The following is a 24,464-nucleotide window of genomic DNA, read 5'->3' on the forward strand; positions in this document are numbered from 1 at the left end:
CATAAGCTAAACACTTTTTTCCTTTGTAAATTACCAAGCCTGAGGTATTCACTTACAGCAACAAGACACAGATTATGACAAGCAACATTAACTCATGTTTGCCTCTGAACCCTTAGTAATTCCTGCTTTCTGTATCTAAAAGATATCCATCCTGCTCTGGTGTCACTGGGAGAATCTCCTATAATTTCTTCTAACTCATAAAATTTGCTTTCCATAATTAGGTTATGTTTAGAGTACAAGACCCTAGTTATTGTTTTTCCCCCATGTGAGAGCTGTCTCTAACATTATATATGCATATACATATATGTATTTTATGTATGTGTATATATATGTATATATATACACTATATATACTATATATACTATATAATACATATACACTGCATATTGTACAGTCTTCTTAATTCTGATTCCACTGAAAGCTGAATATGTCATCAGAATCATAATTTCACTCCAATGTCTCCTACAGGCTCTTGTTACCATGTTTATGTGGCTTTGCCCTCTTGTAGCTGCCAGGATAAGAATTATTACTTCAGAAAGCCAGACTTCTTCTATGCCAAGCCTCCATGGAGACACTGGCAAAGCAAAGAGTAGACATCTGCTCCCGTGGTAATGTAGTCAACAGGTTACCCAACAAGACACTGGGCCAACACTGACTTGTCTCGGCATGGCAGTCTGAAGCTCACACTCAGCTCAGCTCACAGCTCAGGTATCCTGTTCTCATGTTTGTGCCCAATATTCTTAAAACAGTCTGTTCAGCTTTAAAGCACTTCTTCAACAGATAACAGTGGTAAATGGTTTTCCCCATCATCCTTCAACTTTCAACGCTACACAGAGCACTTTAAGAAGATTAGACACGGGCTGTGAGATGGCTCAGTGGTTAAGAGCACTGACTGACTGCTCTTCCAAAGGTCATGAGTTCAAATCCCAGCAACCACATGGAAGCTCACAACCATCCATAATGAAATCGGATGCCCTCTTATGGGGTGTCTGAAGTACAGCTACAGTGTACTTACATTTAATTAGTTAATTAATTAGTTAATTAATTAATACCTTTGGGCTGGAGAGAATGACGCCCAAGCAAGAGGGGGGAAGGGAGGTAAGGGGAAGATTAGACACAACCCCACCCCAAGCTCAAAGTATAACCCCCTGTTATGGAGTGGCCTGGGGAACGAGAACAAACTGTATACAGGCACTATCTGTTTATGGTTAGTAGGATTGGACTGTTGTCCTAAATTTTAAATAATGGAGTCCTGAGTTTTATGGCCATGGGCTAAGCAGAGGAGACTGTATAGAGGTCCCACAATTCAAAACAAACAAAATGATCTGCACTGTATCCATAGAGACTGTAGTTCAATAGTTGTGACTATGTGCAGGGAGATTTGACAGACAGACATGTAAAGAATGACCATTTAGGGCTGAAAAAATTGCCTTATGGTAGGTCTGTCGCAAATGTTTGCATGCTGGAGGCGGGACTTGTTTGCGTCAACTTGGCACAGATAGAATCATCTGGAAAAAGAGACCCTCAGTTGACAAGATGCCTTCATAGTAGTAGCCTGTGGGCAAGCCTATAGGGTATCTTCTTGATGAAAGGCTGATTCGGGAGGGCCTAGGCCAGGAGTGTGTGCGGTGCCCTTGAGCATGTGCTCTTGGGCATAAGGAGGAAGCTGAGCAAGGCCATGAGGAGCAGCAACACTCCATGGCCTCTGCTTTGCTTCCTGCCTCCAGGTTCCTGTCTTGGATTCCTTCCTTGATTTTCCTCAGTGATAGTGGGACCTAAGAGTTTTGAGTCAAAATTAATCCTTTCCGCCCTAAGGTGCTTTTGTTTGTGGTATTGTAGGACAGTAATGAAAGTCAACTAAGACTCACTTCAAACATGAGGGCACCTGTGGTTACCTAATTTAGATCCTAAAGGACATAGGAAGAGGAAACAAAATGTGAATTCATGTCCACGAAGCAGGGCAAAATAGAGAAGATAATAAAGGGACCTGGCAGGGGCCAAGGAGAGAGCTTGGTGAGGGAGACCCAGCAGTGGGATGGGGACAAGAGAGAACCAGAAGGTCGCACAAAAAAAGATGCAGGTAAGAAATAAAATGAATAGCTCAGAGGGAGAGAGTTAAGAGGCCTTCATGATGGTGGTGGTGGTGTGTGTTTGTGTGTGCGCGCGGGGGAGGGAGAGGAGAGGAGAGGAGAGGAGAGGAGAGGAGAGGAGAGGAGAGGAGAGGAGAGGAGAGGAGAGGAGAGGAGAGGAGAGGAGAGGAGAGGGAGAGAAACATCCCTAAATTTGGTTAAGGAAGGGAAAAATGAGTTGAAGACAAGGGAGAGGAAAAGAATTATATCTAGTACTCACTATTGATTAGATGTTTGAAGTTGTCATAGGAGCAGACTGGGATAGTGATGATGATGGACTTTAACAGAACTGGAATGAAAGAAGCCTAAGGGGATGCAGTTGCCCGAGCACTGCTGTGGAGGGCCCACAGAGAAGTGTCAGCGACAGAGGGCTGCAGGCATGGATGGAGTCCACTATGTGGGCCAAGGGGACAGGTGCCGAGCTGAGAACAGAAACCTTCAGGCAACAGAGAACACGGTCAAAGACAGATCTTTAGGAAACAAGCACTGAGGAAGGGCGGGGCATGAGTTCACTATACTAATTCTCTGCTGCCTTTTATTTAGTGCTTACTGAAAAACTTGGTTCATGACTGGTACTCAGTAATTAAGTTGAATAAATGCAAAGCGAATATTCAGTGAAATCATTCTTGCACTGTATTCTTAATATTTCTACAGAGAATTCAGTCACTTTAAACACCCCCCCCCCCCCCCAATCAAAGCAAAAGAGAAAGCCTTTAAACTTTCTTCTACCACTTTACTAATCAGTTGAGCTTTCTGTTCCCGGAGGCCACAGGGCATGCCACAGCCACCAGGCTTGTGGTTCCTGTCAGCAGCTTGCTCTTTCGCACCCAATACAATCATTTCTAAATATAGAAGGCTGTGGTTTCAGCAAAACACTTAAGCTTCTTTAAACCTAGCAGTTGCTCTCTTTCATCTTCGGAAAACATCTGGTAACCATTACCAAGGTTGGTAGAACCCTTACAGAGAAATAACCCGACACGAACAGGCTCCGAGGTGACTTGAAACGTATGCTAAGGAACACTGTCGACCACATCGGTTCCATAAACACAGCTCAAGGAGATCTGGATGAAACCTCTGGGCCTCCATTCACTTCCCAACACCACCTGCTCTGCCATTGCTTTTCTCAGACACTGATATAACCACCAACAGTTTCCCACAGGAAATCCTACAGGGAATCTAAGAGGGAATTAGGACCATGGTCTATTGTGTACCATGCTCCTCATGTGACAGGCCACCAAACCTCCTCTAGGCCAACAGTCCTTTTCTTTTCTTTTCTTTTCTTTTCTTTCTTTCTTTTCTTTTTTTTTTTTTTAAAGGAAGCTAGCTCTGTGACAAGGACAGACAAAGAATATACTGAGGACTTTTAAATTTCCCCATCTCATTGCCAAAACTCTGATAACAGAGACCACCTCCCCAACTCCCTATGTGTATGGTGAGCCACTTGAATATTATCTTGTCGGCTTTAGCTATACTCTAAGATGAAGGAGAAAAGTCATCAATTGATGACTCTCCATCTTAAAAAGCTTTCAGCCATAGAAAGGAAATGATGCTGAGTCTGAGCAGAAGTCACGGATGGGACCCTCTGGCTCCTCCCTTCTACTGTCGTGAAAACAGCCAGGACCCCATTAAAGATGACTGGATCATACCTGTCCACCAGTAAGACACACAACAAACGTGTGTCTACAATCAGTGCTCACTCTGATAGGCAAGCTACTCAACTGCTCTGTGAAGGCTAAGAGAAGACATGAAAAATAAAAATAAATCTGTAAACACCCACGTTAAAAGGTACAAAGATTCTGTGAAAGGACTTCTGTGAAAGCTAATTCACAATATTCCCTCTAACCATGTGAGAACTAGGAATGGACCAACCTCTTTTTCTTGCCCACTATATTTATTAGTTGATCTATCTGCACTGGGACTAAAAGCTGTTACCTGTTTGAAAATTCCTGATGTAAACTTGTTTCTTTCTCAGGTGTTAACTGAGACCCAGACAAATTAAGAGTCTGTCCCAAATCACATTAGTGGGGAAACAAGGCTGGGAAACTCCTTCCACAGTGAAATTGTTGTGACACTACAGATTATATATCCACGGACCTCTCAACTGTAACATCCATCTCTACAGACAGAAGTTTGCCTGGATAGCACTGTCATTTATAGAACAGGCTGAGCCCACATGAAGATGAAATCTTAAGGCTCTCAGTGTGATAGCATTAAGGCACCAGGCTCTAAGTCTTAACATGTCTACAAAACTGCAGGCAATATCCTCAAAAGATGCAGGGCTCGTCATTCAAAACAAAACCAACAGATTAGCTTATATGGATGCCAAGTGTGGGGGAATTTGAGGGTGGGGAGGTGGTAGTGGGGGCACATCCTCATAGAAGCAGGAGGGGGGGATGGGTGGGATAGGGGGTTCCTGGGCTGGGGGGTAGGGGGGAATGGGGTAAGGGGATAACATCTGAAATAAAATATCCAATAAAAAATTTTAAAAAATAAAATAAAAAAATACATCAGTAATGAGTGAAAAGGGACAATAATTATAGTCAAAATATCCTTTAAAATAGGAATAAATTTGAAAGTAAAGACCTTTACAATAATTTAAAAAAAAAAAAGAAAAGAAAGCAGATGGGAGTGGGAAATAAAAGACCCAGGTCTAGGACTCTCCAGGGGAAAGAGACATGGAAACTGCATGTGAATGGGACATGGAGGGATGGCTCCTTTTGTGGGAAATGGATTGATTTCAATGTGCCTACCTTATCGGAACCAAATATCATGCTCAAATACTAGTCTTCTGGTATCAGAAACAGTTTCTGATGTGCTTCCTGATGGACAAAGAATGTCCGACAGAGACTTTTTTCAAGTATTCCAGCCATTAGGATTTACTTTTATACAAATTACCTAAAATTTGGTTGAGTCCATTCACCAAATTAAAAATCTTTCAAAAACCTTTTAATGAGGTACTTTCACATTTAGGGCATCTTTTGTTTTCAGATTTAATCAACACCAGGCATTATCTTGGTTGATATGACCACTAAAATTTCCTTTAAAAATACAATCCCTTTCCCTGTGAATGTGGTCAACTTTTCCAATGCCTTTTCAAGACCTGTACTGAACATATCACATTTGTGTCTCTGGGCCTCTTAGCCTTTTCTCGGTCTTCCCTTGACAGACAGGAAGCATTAGGAGACACTTAACTCTTTCAGAGTTAGTGTCTATGGGGCAAGTGAGAGAGACCAAGAAGTCTATTTGGAGTCTCATTCCACAGCCAAGATGCTATTCTTAGCCTGATACCAAGAATACTCTCTCCAAGAATGCCTTGGGAAACAAGATGACACACTAAGGTTCAGATCAAAGGAGCTGAGCATGGACCTTGCCCCTAAAGTTGGCACTGGTTGGAAGGTCTGAGTCACCCCCACTATAATTCAGGGCCTAGCATCAGCTCTGTCTGCATCTCAAGCTTTGATCAGCCATGACCTTGGGGAATCCTCTTAATAAGAACCTTGATGTATCCTGGACTCCCATCATTCCGGTTGCACAGATCCTGGAGAACAAAAGCCCAGAACACGCAGCCCAGACTGCTGGCTTTCTCCCACTTAAATTTCTAAATTTATCTGTGGCAAAGAAGAATTTATGTATTCTACCAACAAGAGCCTCCATAGGGACTCCGACAATTCTGTAAAGACTAAGCAGTAAAGCTTTGTTTCCCAAAATTCAAGCTTGAAGTCAATACTAATGATACTCCATGTCTTAATGTATACTGGAAACCTGAGTAGCAAGTTGTCCTGTGACTCAATTACTATGTGAATGTAATGATGCTATCCTTTTTATAATTAAGCAGCTGTAACAATTTTAAGCATCTCATTTAATAGTTCAGTGGCTTTATAGAGTCAATTTGTTGTTGTTGTTATTTGTTACAGATAAGAAATGAGAAATCGCCAAACATCAAGCTGAGGGCAAGGACCAAACTGAGAGAGACATAAGCACACGCCTACATTACTCTAGTGCTTGGGGATTACATTCCAGCACGCCACCTTTAGCTGGATTTCATGAGAGAACCTTAATTTCATAATAACCAGTAGCTGAATTATTCCTATTTTGATAATTTGGTATTACCCATTATAATATCTAACTTCACACTCTAAATCTGTTCTTCAAAGAGCTCTGCCTCTCCTGTACATCAGGGTACTCAGGAGTTGTTACAAATCCCGTGAGGTACATGTGAGCACTGTCCTTTCCTTTTGCAGACAAGCAGGCTCAAGTTCAGAGAGATGACCCAATTTTCGTGGAGTTTCAGAGCTGGAAGTGGTGTAATGACTGGACTCCTTGCCTCGCAAGTGCCCCAGGTACTTACACACCTGCCTCATGACCACGTGCCCAGCGGGTTACTCACATAGTCGATGGGCTTGAGCGCTCTCACTCTAGCTGATGGGCAGCCACAGGAAGTGAGGTCAACATAGAGGCCCTCTTCCAGTACACACTGATGGTAGAAACCATCTTCTTGGTAATACAGGAGCCAGCTGTTAAACAAGCAGTAAGAAACTCACATTGCAATCAGCCCTCATGGTTGTCCTGTCTCCAAGCTACAGAAACTAGAGAACAGAAGTCATGGTGCTGGGCAGTGCTGGTCAAGAAACAGTGACTATTCTAGTTCAGTTTCTGCTTACTATGATCCAGACATGAGTCACATACATCATTTCAGTGTGTCCTCCATAACTACTTAAGTTGAAGATGTAAGTTCATCTTTACAACCAACATACTAACGATTATAAAAGCTAATACGATTTTCCTAAGATTCACCAGTTAAATGGCAGAGTTTAAATCTGAAATGAAAAGACATCTGCTTTATACTAATGACATTTGTAAATTTAGTGTCTTCAATTAAAAAAATCCCTGGGATCAATTTATGGTGGTGAGTAATCAGAATAAGTTATTTCGGGTAAAAGTTTTACTTTAAAGTATACCTGACGCTTTTAAATCAGACAGCTGGGAGAATTTTTCTTTAAATCCTTCATGTTGCATTTCATTCAATACACCACACACCAAAACCCTGGTTAGAGATTCTCTTTCAAAAGGAAATGCCCAAAGGAATAATAAATTGGCTATTAGTAATTTAGTTTGGGTGTGTTTAAATTTTTGCCCTCTAGTTTAAGAATGTCAGTACTTTACCTAGACCAGGTTAATTCTGAGTTGCCCCAGGAATGAGTGCCAGGTGGCACCATAGTTTACTGTCATTTTTTTCCTCTGTAGTGAAGATTCCATGGCTGACATTTATCCGGCGTTTTTAATGTACTAGGCAAGAAGCAAGGTCCTCTGCTTGCATTGTTTTATTTATAACTGCTTACGAATCCTTTGAAATGTGGCTCAGTGGCAGAGCACTTGCCTAGCATGAATGAGACCCTAGGTTCAAGTCCCAGCACAAGGAGGAGAAAACAACCTTTTGAGGAGGCACTATCATTATTCCTCCTTCATACTCGAGGAGTCTGAGCAGCGGGGGTGACCCGACTTACCTAGTTACAGAGCAGGGAAGAAGGGAAACTAGGCTTATATCCAGGTCTCTCACAAACCTTGGCGCTCAGACAATCTCCATGGCTCTAAAATTCTTTTCAATTAACTAGAGTTTATAACGTATACTTTCATATACGTTTATATATATGCATATAAAGACATATGTGACTAATTTGTCCTAGACTTCAGTATCAGGAGAGAAAACAAAGATTTCCAGGGAAACTCCAATGCTTCGTTTTCCTTGATAAATGAAAATTCATGCCAGGCAGTGGTGGCGCACGCCTTTAATCCCAGCACTTGGGAAGAGGGAGGCAGGCAGATTTCTGAGTTCAAGGCCAGCCTGGTCTACAGTGAGTTCCAGGACAGCCCAGGGCTACACAGAGAAACCCTGTCTTGGAAAAAAAAAAGAAAAAAGAAATTCATCTTGGACAACATTGTCTTTTTCACCTTAACAGAGAAGAGACTCAAAGATGGTATGGAAACTATTTGGAGTTCTTGCTACATATTTCTCTCTTACAACAGTGTGAGAGTAGGCCATGTTTCTGAACTCACATGACTTTATGTTTTAGTGCTGTAAAATGATCAAACCCTTTGGAAGCAAATATAAAAACAGTAAGAGATATAGAGAAGATCAATCTAGAAGAGGAGCAAGGAAGTATGGAAGGAAAACTTGAATGGGAAGCGTGGAGGTCAAGGAGGCCATGTTGGGGCTGGACCCTTAAGAATAGATTTGCATGAGTAGTAAACAAGGCTTAAAACCTTGCAGCTTAATGGAGAACAAGTAGGTAATGAGAGTCCATGATTTAGAGTACCTGAGAGGAAAGCAACTGGGAAAGGCAGAGGCTCTGGGAGAGTGGGGAGCAAACATGCCATCCATTAATGCCCACAATTATTTCCAGTGGTGACGGCTTTCTCACAGTCACTTAAGGGGACAGTGGCAAGTAGGTGCTGCTGAAATAGCATATACTAGGTCTCAGGATCAGCAGGAAAGTTTTAATTCTTTTTGTTTTGTTTCCTTTTGTTTTCCAAGACCTGGGTTCTCTGTGGAGCCCTGGCTGTCCCAGAACTCGCTCTGTAGAACTCAGAGATACGTCTGTTTTCCAAGTGCTGGGATTAAAGGCGTGCGCCACCACCACCCACGCAGTATGAAAGTTTTTAACAAATCCTATAGAATGAATAACTATCATTTTGCTGACTCCATTTACCAATGATCCACAAACCAAACATTCTTATCATTTATTTTCATACAGCCCACAAGCTGAAAAGTATTTTTTTTTACATTTTAGTGCTTGTTAAAATTAAATTACTGTGTATGCCAAAATAAAATAAAATGCAAAATTAAAAAAAGCCTGATCTCCAGAAACTTAAAACCTTAGGTTAAGTGAAAGAAGAGTCCAGAAGCGCACTCACCAGCCACGGAGAACCTTAAAGGACGCCGGCGTGAACGAGGTCAGGTCAGCACATTCTTTTATGAAATCGATACACTCTCCTTGGAAGCCTGCTTTACTGAATGCTTTGAGCTAGGAGAACACAATAGGAATTGACCGTGAAACGGATGCTTAACATCATCACAGGCAGGTAAACCTTAAGGTGCTCATAAAAGTTCAGCAGGACATTAGAGTCACGTTTTATTTAGTATCAGTACAGTGATGTGAAGAATGGCGACAGTCTCCTGAGCGGCACGCGCCTTTATTCCTCCTTCCATGAGTTGAGAATGCAATTTCAATATTTATCATATTCATCATAGCATATGTCAAATGGTGTGGGATCAAACGCAGATTTATGGTGAAGAACGTGAGAGGTATGGATTCTAGATTATGGACTCACTTTCCTGATGATATCTCAAATGTACAATTGATAGTTGATACAATAAATATAACTGAATATCACAGTATGTTTCTACTTGAGTTTTTGTCAAGATAAAACAGACAATGGAATCCCAACTAAAATCCGCCCCCCCCCCCATTTGAGCTAAAAGGAAAAACAAAACAAGCTGCAGCTCTAGAGGCCTTGAATCAAAAGTGAGAAAGAATAAATTACTGCGCCCTATATATGACTATCTCATCATCCTCTGGAGACTCTAACAGGCCTGGCCCAAGGCCCATGCTGCCGCACAGACATGTTTGCAAGGTAGCATGTTCCGTGCTGTAGTCAATGACCTGCACACAGGACTCCTGCAAATGCAGTCATCAGAAACAAGGCTCCTTGAGCAGTGGCTGCTCGCCATCATCCTCATCCTCATCCTCTGATGGGATCTGGCTCTTGACAGTTTCATTCTGCCCTGACTTTGTTTGGTCTAATACCAAAGATCCGCCATAAGCCGGGAAGTGAGAACCCCGGCATTCCCCTGGCACAAGGAGGTGTCTTTCACAAGGTGTCTTCCTGTTGTGAAACCACACTGTACTGTGACCATCAGGCACCAAGGAGCTCCCTGTTTTAAGGAGAAGATCCACCACACTTCAGTCAAGGAAAGAGTCCCAAAGGAGATGAATGTTTCACAATGTAAAGATTCATAAAATATGAAGCGAAGTGCAAACTTCTGAAAATATAAATTTTTTGCAGCTTGCAAATACTATCAAAATTCACAGAACAAACTGGAAACACTACTTGAAAGAGGATCTCACAGCTGTCTTACTCAGACATGTGCTCTGGCTGGCAGAGTGTGTTTTCATGTATTGATGGGTTTAATGTTTGTTTCCTCATTCAGGCTTGAGACACTACTATCCATGTAGACTTTGCTCAGCATGCGTGAGTTCAATCTCAACACACCCCTAAACACACACACACACACACACACACACACACACACACACACACACCTGCATTTCAACATTTCCCCACAAAGTCAGGAAATGTCAAATTCCAGACAGCAATCATGCAGGTATCATGCAGCTCAGGTAATTCAGTGGGAGGCCCCTTCCAGCCCTGAGTCTATTTTCATACACAGAAGGATTTTAATTCAGACACGGTATTTTGGTAAACTATTTTTTGTGCAATCATTTGGAAACTGGGTTCAACGTATATTTGAGTTTATTTCTTTCTTACCTGTAAATTAGAAAGTACATGGTCAAGTCAACATCAGACAAAAGCTACAAAACAACCACCTCATTCTGGCCACACCCCCACCTCCGCTCTCCCACCCCCCATGAGTGCATCAGAAGAGAACAGCTCTCACAATAGCCCATCTGGCCCACCCATGAAAAGCGCCCTCGGGACATCAGAAGCCAGCTCTAGGCGCAGCAGCTGTAAACAGTTAAGTTGTAGTTTTCATTCTTAATAAAATTAAGTGACAGCTGTTTTGAAAAGACGAAGGGTGGAGAAAACCTAGCTATAGAAGTCACTATGGTATTTCCTTTATACTTTCATGGACAATAGATATGTAAAACAGATCTCAACGTGTTGCTCAGAAACTAAGCAAATAGAAGAACAAGATATGAGTTATCCTCACACTATATGCATTACCATGGACCATGTGGGAAGGCATCTATGCTTACCAGTCTCCTCCATAGAAGAGCACAGAAGCAAACAAGTCAGGAGACAAAAGAAATGAGAGAGAGGAGAAATGGGGGAGAAGAGAAAGGAAAACAAATTCTGCCTCTCCCTCAAGGATAAGGTAGGTCATCTCCTCACATGACTGCAGCACTTCTTGATTCTAACCGGCCCCTTGAGGCAGACATAATCAACACTTTATGACCAAGATTTTGCAGAAATACATTTCACTGTGTAATTTTCATTTACAATACACATTAAGAAAACGTAATAGAATAGAATCTAACTGGACAAACTAAAATTCCAGTAACTTAATTACTGACCAAACACAGATGGCCTGCTCAATTTATTTTACAGGATCAGCAGGGACTTCCATAATAATTTTATTTACTTTCACACTAAAACAATTTCTAAGAGAAGTTTTCCTCTCTAACACGTCACGCAACCATGTGGGCCACCCTCACAGGTACACAAAGAGAACACACACACAAAGATCTGTTTGCTTCCAGTCTTCAGTGAGACTCTACATAAATCACTCACTTCAATGAAATACACCATAAAAAATCTTATCTTTCTGGTTATCTAGGCAAGATCTTATTTGTTTAAATAGTTCTTCCTGGGCTTTGATTGCATAAGAATCCCCTATATCACCACTTCTCAATCTTCTTCCTGCTTTAACATTTTAATCCAGTTCCTCATGTTGTGGCAACCCCCAACCATAAAATTATCTCATTGCTCCTTCATAACTATAACCTTGCTACTGTTATGAATCATAAATATGGAGGGTATCTGACATGTGACCCCTCTAAGGGGTCACAATGAAACAGGTTGAGAACCACTGGCCTATATGTTGACAGCAAACATAACTATTATAAACCCTTCAGTCACTTCAAAGCTCAATGAAGCTAAGTTATGCGATACAAGAAATTGCCTCGTTTCTTTTTCGCAGATACAATTATGTATAAAGTAAACTAATAGATCAGTGTTTCAAGAATATTCTAAGCAATTATATTTGTAAATAGACTTGAGAAAGGTCCCCAGGAATCCAAGGTAGTTGGCTAAGTCAAAGGGTAGAGTAGATTAGAATTCATGTAGAATACTGATTCACGATAACTTCCCCTGAGAAGAAATTACATTTCATAGTATTTAACCTAATAATATTTATGACATCCGGCACCTGCTAAGTCAGAGATGGTGACAATAATACATAGTCTGCTCACTGTTTGCTTTGTTTGGGGGGAAATAATTACAAACTGCAATGCCCCATCTAATGACAGGGAGCGTTACTGTGCTATGTGAGTCTTCAGTTGGTATCAGACTCAGTGACTGGTTCACAATCTCTGGAGAAGATCACTGTCCTCCATAAATGCTGGTTTTCTATGAGGATTAACAATTAGATATAGATTTCCATGCCGATTGAACCACCAGCAAGTGTATGTTTGTAACACTCGTGATGTATATTACTCTCTACACATTTTCTAGATTTCCCCCCTCCCTGGGGTGGCTTGTAGTTTCTCTTGAACTAATTAACAGAAAACACAACAACAACAAAAAGTCCCTCTCTGACTTGAGCCTTGAGATGTAACTGTCTCTCCTTACTCGGAAAAAAATACCGTATGGGAACACAGCCAAGATTTGCTTGTTCTTGCTTATATAAACCTAAATAAGAAAATGTCTGACGTGGGGTGGAGTGGGGTTTCTGATGCTGTGTAAACAGGGGCTCCGCTCCATATGCCCCTTATCGAGCATAAGCTCCCCCACACCTGCTTCGTCCCCTCTTCAAGGCTGATGTGGAATGTGGAAACACTATAAGGAAAACCCAGCAATCTGCTCCCCCCAACACTGACGTTCCTTTAAAAAACAAAAAAACAAAAAAACAAAAAAAAAAAAACAAAAAAACCCAAAGAGCAAGAGAGTTGGGAAAAGACCTTAAAAGAATGGGATGTTTCATCTGCAGTTGAGAAACTCGGAAAAACGTTGAAATTACTGCTGTTGGCTTCTTTATCTACACGAAACCCAGTGCTCTAAAAATACACAGCTGGAGGTTTCCAAAAGCCTAAAATAATATTTCTGGCAAGAGCTGTCTCTACAAAACAATTCCTCAATTATGTCTAAGAAGGAACTGTCCCTGAAGGTAATAAAAACCTCAAAGCATCTGCAGTGAGTGGGAACACGATTCAACTAAGCTGGATGCTGACAGGAACATGGAGGGCTGGACATGTTCAGAAAAGACTTACACTATGTCAAGGCAGTGACCGTCACTGGTCATCCATCACTACACATGGAGTCTGGACAGGGATGTGTCTAACTAGGTTATTTTAAAAGAAACAGAGAAAGCGGTGTTTTGTCTCCTTTCCCACTTTCTCTTTCATGGTGTTTCTGTCCCTCTTCAGTCTTTCTTTCAAACAAGGTCTACTTTCTTCCCTCAAGCTGACTTATCCAATCCCTTCTGAAACACACACACACACACACACACACACACACACACACACACAAAGAGGTGGGGAGAAAGGTGAGGGGAGGGAGAGATGGAGAAGTGAGTGGATTTAAGAGCTTTAAAAAAATGATACAAGTATCAGAAATCCATGTGTACAGGGCAATGAGAAGGTTCAGTGGGTGAAGGTGCTCGCCCCCATCCTGAGGGCCTGACTTTGAACACCAGAATCTACATGACAGGAGTGAATCTTCTCCCACGAGTTGACTGCAGACCTCCACATGCGTGCACCATGGCGGGAGAGCACACTCCTCCGCAGAATAAATAAATAAATAAATAAATAAATAAATAAATGTAGTAAAAACGTTTTCTGAGCCTGTATACCTAAGAAGCACTGCAAGGCAGCCCCTCTGGGAACACTGTGATAGGTGGCACTGAGCAAGATGGCAACAGGACAGAACAGGAAGTTGAAATGACAGAGAGGCACAGGTGATGCTGTGACAAATCCCAGCCAATCCGACTAACACAAGACGTCCCTGCTCTCCTCATGGGCACTGAGAACAGGAGGAACTTGCTTTGTAACAAAGAAACACAAAACTCATCTCAGGGAAAGAAAGACTGGAGAATGTATAAGTGCTTCTGGTAAACACTCCAACAATGATAAAGTAAGAATATTCTGAAACATACCAAGTGTGGAGGCTCATTTATCCCAAGTGGTTCCTGAAAGACATAGTAAAATATTTTTAAAAATTGGCATCACATTATCTTATCTGACTTCAGGGTATTTTGAAAATATACTTTGGAAAAGAGTTCCACGGTCTCATCCATCTCCTAAGTTCTCCCACAGGCCTATGACCCCTTCTATCCCAACCAACCTACGGAATTTGCTCAGAGTGAGTTTAACACTCGGGACTAGTTTATTTTGAGAGCTACTGTAAGCTAGGAGCAAAGAGTTTCTGGGAATGGTTTAGAAAGGGCCTCAATTTCTGACAACTAAGGCATAGGGATCCAGGCCACTCTGGTGCTTCTCATTGCCACACGGCCACGGTATTCGATGCTTCCTTACTCTGCACAGGATGGGCTGATCCTTCTGCCTGGAGAACTCCGGTAAGGTATCTAAGGTATTGCGGCTATCCTTTCCTTTGGGGGAAGGTCGTGACCCCAAGAGACAGAGCGTCCTTCCCTGCCTCTTCCGGCATGACCTACACACACACTTCATCTTCCTGCTGACCACACGATACCTAACTGCCCGTGCGTCTCTCTCCCTTGAGATAGCATACTCATCTTCGATCTCCAGGAGTGAGTCAGCATCTGACTCAGCGGGAGCACTAAGCAACGCTGAATGAATGAAGAGCAACCCTTCCCTGGGGGTCGACGGAGACCATCGGAAAACACAGACATCTGCCTTATGACTCATAACAGTAGCAAAATCACAGTTATGGAGTAGCAACGAAAATAATTTTATGGTTGAGGGTCACCACAACATGAGGAACTGGATTCAAGGGCTGAAGCCCTAGAAAGGTTAGGAACGGTGTTGGGGGGGGGTGAGTTTCAACTGTACCCTGTATTCTGGCATCTGCCTGCCCCACACTTCACTTACCAGCTGTATTGGTCGGATTGACAAGATTGTGTTACTTGATCCTCCCCAATCAAAAAAGCATTTATATTTTCCTTTCTCTAAAATGTACTGATTCCCACAGAAGAACTTCTGGTGGTAGGCAACCCACCTACGAGGGAGAGGAGAGTATTAGAATTGAGTCAACTGAGTCCCTAACAGCTTTGAGTGTCCCCTTCCCCCCAGCCTCCCCCAGGCTCCTCAGGGTAAGGGCTACATACACTCCACTCTTCACATGAATGGATCTTGTTTCCCTGCCAAAGCCGATTTCTTCTAAGTCAGAAATTTCCTGATTCGTAATGTCAATAAACTTCCCACTTTCTAGGTCAGATTCAAACAGTGTGATCGAAGATTCTATAAAATTCTAAAAAAGAGGGAAAGAGGTCTGTGGAAGGAAGCATACACAACACAGTTCCACATGCTGTCGGGAAAACCTTCAAGCAAATGACTCCAGGAAGAATTTTAAATCGCATGAGATACAATGTCGTACGTAATCTCTATTCCTATATAGTTTTGAGAAAAGCATCAAGCCTGGATTTGCTCTAATCTGAAGATAACACACGTCAAATAAAAAGAAATTAGTCAACAGTTTTAGGTAAACTGCTAGGATTAGATGCATCTCGTGTATCACTAATTACAGGAAATACTCAGACTCTCACTCTCACGTGAGCAAAATCTACACAAAGCCAAGTGAAAATACAACATACTGTGCACAACGGGAGGTACTGGTTCAGAACTACATGTTTTAGTTAGAATAGATGACAGAGGAGCTGGTTAGTCAACAAAAGGATGGACTGGGTATTAGGACTATCCTGTACCTCACTGGTACAAATTGGCATAATTATGCTCTAATTGTATTTTGAGAGAAAAGTTTCATTTTAACAGGAAGGGTGATGTGTAGGAGGAGCTAAGGTAGGAGGAGTACTGAGAGGAAGAAAAGGAGTAAGAAGAGGAGGAGAAGAAGAAGGAGATGAGAAGCTAGGTGATGAAAGAGAGAAAGGGGAGAGACAGGGAGGCAGATATTCATGTATCTCCACCAGTCAAAGATAGTTGTTATATCTAGGTTGGTCAGTGGGTTACACCTCTGATTGAACAATTCCAAACTTATAAAGCCTATGATTAACATTATTTTTAAAAAATGTATAAATGCAAAAAGGAAAAGGGGGCATGGGATAGGGGTTTCCTAAGGGGAGGTGGGGGGGGGATGGGTAAAGGGGATGCCATCTGAAGTGTAAATAAAATATCTAATAAAAAAAAAAAGTTCAAAAAAAAACAGTTAATCATCAACCACTTTAGAAAAAAAAAAAAAAGAAAAGAAAATACAACATACTGTGCACAATGGGAGGTACTGGTTCATGAGCCTTAAATACAAGCAAGCTTTAAAAAAAAATAGCTACATGTTCAAAAATCAAAATGAGGTCAGGACAATTTGCTTTTAAAGTTGATATATTTACGATTTTGTAAAAAAAAACTTTAAACATAAACACACAGTGAACTAAAGACATAGGCTACACATGATAAAGACATAAAGACATGTCACATGAGCAACATTAAAACCAAACACATAAACTCCTAATGTCATCATCAGTGAATTAAGAAACTTTAAAAAACGACTAGATGCAATTTTGTACCATAGCCCTCCAGGAAGAGACTTAAATAATATATAATAAAAACATACTTGCTACCAAAATTAAAATAAACATTCAACAAATTTTTCTATTTCTCTTTATCCAATGGTAAATACTCTTGATTTTAAATAAATATATGTTTGTTTATTTATAAATATGTTTGTTTATTTAAATATATAATCTATGAATAATTTCTTTATAAACATTTCTTTATGAATATGTATAATATAATGTTTGCTGGTTAAATTCTTCTCCTTTAATTTCCATAATGATTAACAGCTCAGGGTGGATGAATACTCAGATTTGGACTGGAATTCACAGTCATCTCTTCGCTAGCCTTGTGACCTCCGCCCCATTTCCTCAGGTGAGGAGGAAGGGCTGCGGCATGACATCATGCCCCTGCTGTCCCACACTCACCTGGGGAAGGAAGTGGAGTGGAGGTCACATGGCTAGCAGGGAGCACAGAAAAGAGAGAACAGCCCCACCCAGCCTTGCAGCCAGCCACGCACATAGGCAGCGCTAATGGGACTTAAAGGGGTTTCAAAGTTATTTTGAAAAGGCATGAACGTGAAGTTTGGGATACGTGATGGGGATATGAGGGGAGCTGAAAGAAGAAAATGGGAAGTAATTAAGATCCCATTTCATTGTATAATGTATAAGTTTCTCAAAAACAGAGGGAGAAAAAAATCGGGCACAGTGGAGCACATCTGTATTTCCAGACTGCTCCCTAGAGCTCTCAGGCCAAATCAGTGCTGCCCAGGTTCAGTGAGAGAGCCTGGCTTGAACAATCAAGTGGAAAGCTTAAACGGAAGATATGTGTTGACTGTCTACCTCTGGCCTATACACACAGGAACACACACAAACCAACATACACATACAGGATCCCATCCACACACAAATGTCTTTCTATTAGTTCACTGAAGCACAGAAAAATGCTGTCAATATCTCTATACCCCACAATACTAAACTTCTTACCTTCTTAATTTGTAAAAAAAATAAGCTCTATAAGTCAAGACTTCCGGATGAACACTAATTTCTTATGGGCAAGTCAAATACAGTTCAACACAAAAGGACAACATATCTAGTCAGTAGGGGTAAATGTTTATTAGTCATTTTGCACTGGACAACTTGTCAACTAACTTTCTTACTTTGTAGCCCAGGCTGGCCTGGAACTCTGAGATCCATCTGCCTCTCTGCCTCTTCAGTGCTGAGATCAAAGGTGTGTGACACTACCCCCTTACTTCCTTCCCATTCCCCTCCCTCAAAAACTTCCAAGGATTTAAAAATTGCTGATAGAGAACAGTCAAATGTTCTATCAAACTTCAGGGTAAAAGACAACAGTCTTTTGCCTAAAATTTTTACCAACAAAATAATTTCTAATCCACATCGAGTTTTCAATTCTATCTCCAGAGAAATCCTTTGTAATTCAGGGGACTGCATCACCTTTCGTACACTGCTTTCACGGGCTGCATTTAAAAATAAAAAAGTAAACTGAAAAGGTTCATTCTGGATCAGGCACCATCCCAGATCTTAGGAGGGTGTGATGTTTACCCTGGGTGACTTAACAAAGTTCTGCTGACAACAGGAACCTCCCAGTCAGAGAAGCACAGACATAGACTCGCCTCTTTTCCTCCAAGCTGAAACTGTGGGGACCAGCATTCAGCAACCATGAGGATCCAATGATGGCTGGACAGGGCGCAGCCTGATACTTGTCAGGAGCCAGGATCAACAGTGACCGGCAAAACCAGGCCTAACTGAAACGGAAAGGCTCAAGGATAACACTCAATTGGTGACCTCCTCATTTCTCACAGAGCAAGCACCCTGTCTCCAGTTCCTCTGACTCTAGGGTACCTGTTGTTTACTCCTTGCTGGGATCTCAGGACTGAAATGCACAGTGTGTTGAGATGTGCGCAGATTACTGTGTTTCACTGGAGAGGGACATAGAAAATACTGGTGATTGTACCTGTGTTGTGTATCCGCCCTTTCATTCAGAAATACTCCTATTGAGTAAGGACTTGCAAAGCAGGAAGGAGTGTCAGCCCAGGAATGCTCTGGAGCCTTACTGGGCCACAGTGACAGGCTAGGCTTGGAGCTAAGGAGAGGAGGGGCCTCCTGTCACAGGAATCACACTACAGAATGCACGGGCTGAGAGCATACAGGATCACAGAAATATACCCCCAAACCCTGAGTTCTCTACATTGTCCCCCAGCCCCAAAGCCTCAGCAGCGGTCTGTACGAGTGACCCAAGTGGCATAGCTCCCCTCTTTCAGTTTTCTGCTTTTACTTGCGGCTTTTCTTGCCTTATAGCTTTTGTTTCCCATCGTTTTCCAGGTACTTCTCTCCCTCTGAACGACTACCCCGGCTTTGTCCCATTCGGCATTTTCCTTTCAAATCTGCCAGACACGTGAAATCAGAACCAGCTGACCAGCAAGTCCTTGAGGGACTATCTCCTGAAGTCGGAGCTGGAGCTCAAAGCCAATCCCCGTATGCCCAGTCATGTGCCAGTGCTGGGTCCAACCTCCTGAGGATGAACCTCTAGCTATCCCGTGTACAAGCTGGGGATATAAAGTTCATGGGTAGCATAACTGCATAACATGAAGAAGGCCTTGGGTTGGCCTCCTCGGCACTGGGGGAAAAGAGACACTGAAACAAAACCTCTAAGTGCCTTATTCCAGAGACACTGGAATAATGTCTAGGGTCTCCCTGTGCATTCTAGGTAGCTACATCCTTGTCACCGAGTACTCCACTGGCAAGGGTAGGTTTTCAGTTCAAGGAGGATGAACAACAGTGGAGTGACTTCTGTCTTAGTGAGGTTTTTACTTCCATGAACAGGCACCATGACCAAGGTAACTCTTATAAGGACAACATTTAATTGGGGCTGGCTTACAGGTTAAGAGGTTCAGTCCAGAATCATCAAGGCAGGAGCATGGCAGCATCCAGGCAGGCATGGTGCAGGCGGAGCTGAGAGTTCTACATCTTCATCTGAGGGCTGCTATAAAAAGACTCACTTCCAGGCAGCTAGGACTAGGGTATTAAAACCCACGCCCAAGTGACACAGCCACACCTCCTAACAGTGCCACTCCCTGGGCCAAGCATATACAAACTATCACAACTTTAAAGGCTATACTCCATTTTATATTTTCTAAGTACAGCCTCAAGTATAGTCCTGCCTGTGAGGAAAACAAAAACAAAAACAAACCTGAGAAGCACCATAAGCCCAAAGACGAACCACAGGGCTCAGGATTTTGATGACTTTTAAGTTCCATAAACCCTCTTGGCTGATCCTGCCAGTGACCTCTTACGCTGTGCTCCTGGGTGGGCACTGTGATCCAGGTGCCTATAAAGACCTGGCCAATCTATTAACTTAAGGGCAAGAGTGCCCTGCCACACCACCTGGGGGCAGAGGTCTGAAGACAGACCCTGGGTATGGAAAAAACAAAATCAAACAGCAAAAGTAAATCTAGACAGTAAAACCTAGTATAAAACTGAAGGAAAGCATGCACGCCGAGCAGATGTTATTGAGGAAGAGAAGACATAAAGACTCCTTGACCCTGAGGCTGAACGCTCCACCACATTCTTTGCAGTGTTCCACTTTCTTTAAAAACAATCGCAACGTGTGAGTATCTGAGTGACTCACTTGGAGCTGGGGATCCAACTCTCCTCATGCTCTTCCAATCACTAAATGGCCCAGTTCCCACTATCCCCAAGGAACATATCCGCTATTTGACCTTAGTACACCCAGAGTGTTCCATGTACTGCGGCCAGGATAGCTGAACTGACACTGCCCGACACAGCTTTCCTGCCTGCTCACATGGGAGTTTCACATGACTTTAAAGGAGATTGTGAATGCCATGGGTCCCCTTTCCCAGGCCACAGACATTCCAGACTACAGGATAAAGGTATGTCATATGAGTTTTCACTGTTAACTCTGTAAGGCTGCCAGGGTCACACTCACTCCTTCCCATTTATGTGCCTGGCTGAGGAATATTCCAAAGGAATTCAAACACTATATATATATATATATACACACGTGTGTGTATATACAATAGTATATATATTGTAATACAAAGACACACACAAAACTCTGTATGTATGTGTGTATACTTACTGCTAGCTATCCAATCACTAAATGGCCCAGTTCCCACTATCCCCAAGGAACATATCTGCTATTTGACCTTAGTACACCCAGAGTGTTCTACGTACTGCATCCAGGATAGCTGAACTGACACTGCCCGACACAGCTTTCCTTCCTGGATAGCTAGCAGTAAAATCACACATTTAATAAGCCCTTAATGGAATAAGATCCAGCTTTCTGCCATGAAGGTGCTCTTTAAGGCCATACTTTTGGAACCATGGAAATTGGTAATATGACATGTGTTCTACAAGACATACTAGCTCCTCAACCATCCTAACCCCTAACATATCCAGTGGCCATGCAGGAGCCTTTGTCAAAATTAGCGCAGGTCTCCGTTAAAGCCATAAATTAATACTTGACAAATACCAAGGTTATCATACGGATTATAACTTCATCCTAAAACCTAACTTAAAGACACAGCACAGAAGAGGCTTTATCCACAGAGTGCTTTTGCTTATTTATTACAAAAGCTACCTCATAATTTTCACACATGCTCTAAACGTCTGTGTACAGCAGCAATTAATGTGTTTATTCATGCTACCTTTACTATAAATTCTTGACTACGTCAAACCTCTCTTGATGTAGCAGTACTTGTTACATTTCTTCTTGCACTTCTTCTTCAGAAGGTCCCAGCCAGTGGTTTGGGTTGGTTTCTGTTTGGTTGCCCTAGTCACGGTCACTGTTCTGAGATACCAGCACATCCTTTCTATATGTTCCTAGTGTCATTCATGCTCCCACCTGATTCTCTTTCTGAAGTAGGCTGGGAAGTCGTTTTAAGTGTTTAATAGTGAATATTAGTGACTAGAATCGTGACCCCTGTTTCCTCTGTGCACATGACTACGGTGCTCTAAGAGGAAAGCAAGCTTTGTTGGATTTAGTTTTAGTTTGTCCTTTCAGTAGCCTCATGAGGTGCGTGGCCCTTGTGCACTAGAATTAACACTTTAAAAGCTATCCATCCAGCCAGGCAGTGGTGGTGCACGCCTTTAATCCCAGCACTTGGGAGGCAGAAGCAGGTGGATTTCTGAGTTCGAGGCTAGCCTGGTCTACAGAGTTCCAGGTACAGCCAGGGCTACACAGAGAAACCCTGTCTCGAAAAACCAAAACCAAAAAAAAAAAAAAAAAAAAAAAAGAAGAAGAAAAAGAAAAGAAAGAAAGCAAGCAAGCTATCCATTGCTGCAAAAACAACTCGTGTATTCAACCTGCTATGGACTGTCTTCAATTTCTTTCATGTAGAACTTGGTTTTGCTGAATATATATATTTACTAACTTTCTTACTACAAAAGCTCACTGATGGGGAAAGAGGCTTCTCCCTGATCCCTGCATACCTTCTCTTCTGGATGGGGTTGTAAAGGCTGCAGGTCACACAGGCAGAAACCTAAAGCACCAGAGGACACACTACCTGTGCTCATCTAAGGTCTGTGTGAGCCTGCCATTACGCTTCAGTTCAATGTGTGTTCCCTCAATATGGGGGCTTAAGAAACATTCTAGAAACAGAATAGAGATCCTTTTGGGAAGAGATTACAATTATACCTGGATGGTAAGAAAACATGTTCATCTAGACACTAGTCCAGAGGGTTGCTCAGGGTAACAAGTCCCACTTGATAAGTTCCAAGATCCTCGCAAATCTGCATCACTCATCCACTCTGGCTGCCTCCACTCCTCCCAGGAATGCTATGATGTTCTGGACTGCTTAGCTGCAGCAGCACCTCCCTCTTCTAGTCTCTTTCTCCATGCAGTCACCAGAACCATCTTTCTAAGTCACTCATTTGTTCATGTCCATTGGGACTTAAGGTCCACCTGTGACTCACAATCAACCCAAGCAAGATGAATCTGAATTCTTCCATGGCACTAGGCCCTTCATTCACTGGCTGTGAAGTCATCCTTCCAATGTTCTTTCTCACATCCTGACTTAACTGCATTGCTCTATGCTGTACTTTTATGAGAGTCTCTCTACCTCAGCACCAGTAGCATCTGTGTCCCTGCCATCATCATCATCATCATCATCATCATTATTAGATTATCATTATTATTACTATTATTGCTGCTGCAATTATTGCTGTCGTGTGTGTCTCTGTGTGTGTGTGTGTCTGTGTGTGTGTGTGGCTATATTATATATGTACCCAGGGGATTGAATCCAGGTCATCAGGCTTGGCATTAACTGCTTTTAACCAACAAGCCACCATCATGACTTATCTTATAATGCGTTAGTGTTGGGGAAGACCTTCCCAACTCAGGGATGTAGCAGGATTTCCTGGCTTCTTTCTACCCACTAGATGTCAGCAGACCCACATCCCCTGAAACAACAATCCAAAAAGTCTCCAGAATGTTTCAACACTGGTAAGATCACCCCCAGCTTACGTTCTCGACTTCCTCCATTGACACGGGCCCATCTCTTGGTATAAAACAACACCTTTGATTTCCTTTCATGGCATGCCTTCTGTCCATCATGAAAACTTTTCACTTGGGTAACCTTGAGTTCCTGCAACCTCAGCTGAGACATCATCTTTCCTATGCAGTCCTTCATATTCCAAGTAGGAAGACCTGACCAACTGACCATTTGGGGATATAGTCGCAGTCTAACAACACAGAGCATTTATCTATGTGCTATATTCCCCACCAGGCTGCCTGCCCTGGACGTTGGGAGGGCATCTCAGAATACATCTAGTAAAGGAGGTGCTCAAAAAATAACTGTGGAATCAACTGATGAAAAGTAAAAAGTAATCCAGGCATGATGACACACACTTGCAATCCCAGCACACAGGAGGCAGAGGCAGGAGGATCTTTAGGGATTCTAGGCTATCCTGGTCTACAAAGTGGGTTCCAGACCAACCAATGTGAAAGTGTCCCAAAAATATAAAATAAAAAAGTAAAAAAATTGGTATTCTATAATCACCACCTCAGGCAAGAAAAATAGGCAAGTCCAATTCACTTGGAGGCTCTCAGGTGCTGTGACCTCCAGCTCTATCAGAAATCATGTCCAGTTTTCATAAGAAGATAAAACAGATCTCAATTAATGTGAAGAAAGCAAACTCACAGCTTGTAGGTACCGGAAAGACATGATGGGTCCACTTAATGCCCCACAAGCACTGCTGTCTTCAAAGTCTCCTTCTTCTAGTAGGAATTGCTGGCCTTTGAAATGTTCCTTTTCATAGGCAACCCACCTAGAAATACAGGATACTCAGTTGAGCCATGGGGAAAACTCGTTAAAAGAGCAAAAGAGAAAAGCACGACAAAGGACAAGGCTGTTCACCTCATATTATAAAAACGACCTTATTTGTTTTCCTGCACAAAGATGGGCAAATGGCATGCATCTCGTGGATCAATGACTTTTATCCAAGCTTTTCCCAACGAAAGGTCACTTGCAGAACACAGCAGAGCAAGCTGTGTTCGTGGCATGACTTGTACTATATCTCACCATGGTTAGAGAAGGGTTTGCCAAGCAGAAATAATGGAAAGTGCACACGGCCAACGAGAAAAGGATCAAGCCCACACCAAGGTCCAAAGAAATCTTCTTCATTACACTGATTAAAC

The 24,464-nt window shown here is 42.3% G+C and overlaps 1 protein-coding gene across 2 annotated transcripts in view; it reads right to left on the reverse strand.

The window, feature by feature from the left end:
* Crybg3 (crystallin beta-gamma domain containing 3) overlaps positions 1 to 24,464 on the reverse strand; it is a 112,816-nt gene that overhangs the window by 20,484 nt on the left and 67,868 nt on the right. The window contains exons 12-17 of one of the 2 annotated variants that reach the window (XM_034514839.2): positions 23,968 to 24,094; positions 15,392 to 15,534; positions 15,156 to 15,282; positions 14,243 to 14,275; positions 9,043 to 9,152; positions 6,518 to 6,644 (exon numbers count right to left, since the gene is read on the reverse strand). In XM_034514839.2, the coding sequence (XP_034370730.1) occupies positions 6,518 to 6,644; positions 9,043 to 9,152; positions 14,243 to 14,275; positions 15,156 to 15,282; positions 15,392 to 15,534; positions 23,968 to 24,094 (667 nt within the window). Of the gene's footprint in view, positions 1 to 6,517; positions 6,645 to 9,042; positions 9,153 to 14,242; positions 14,276 to 15,155; positions 15,283 to 15,391; positions 15,535 to 23,967; positions 24,095 to 24,464 lie in introns of those variants that run through there. The other variant, XR_013113611.1, reaches the window with a different exon arrangement.

Source organism: Arvicanthis niloticus, chromosome 12, assembly GCF_011762505.2.
Source record: "Arvicanthis niloticus isolate mArvNil1 chromosome 12, mArvNil1.pat.X, whole genome shotgun sequence".
NCBI classification, from domain to species: Eukaryota; Metazoa; Chordata; class Mammalia; order Rodentia; family Muridae; genus Arvicanthis; species Arvicanthis niloticus.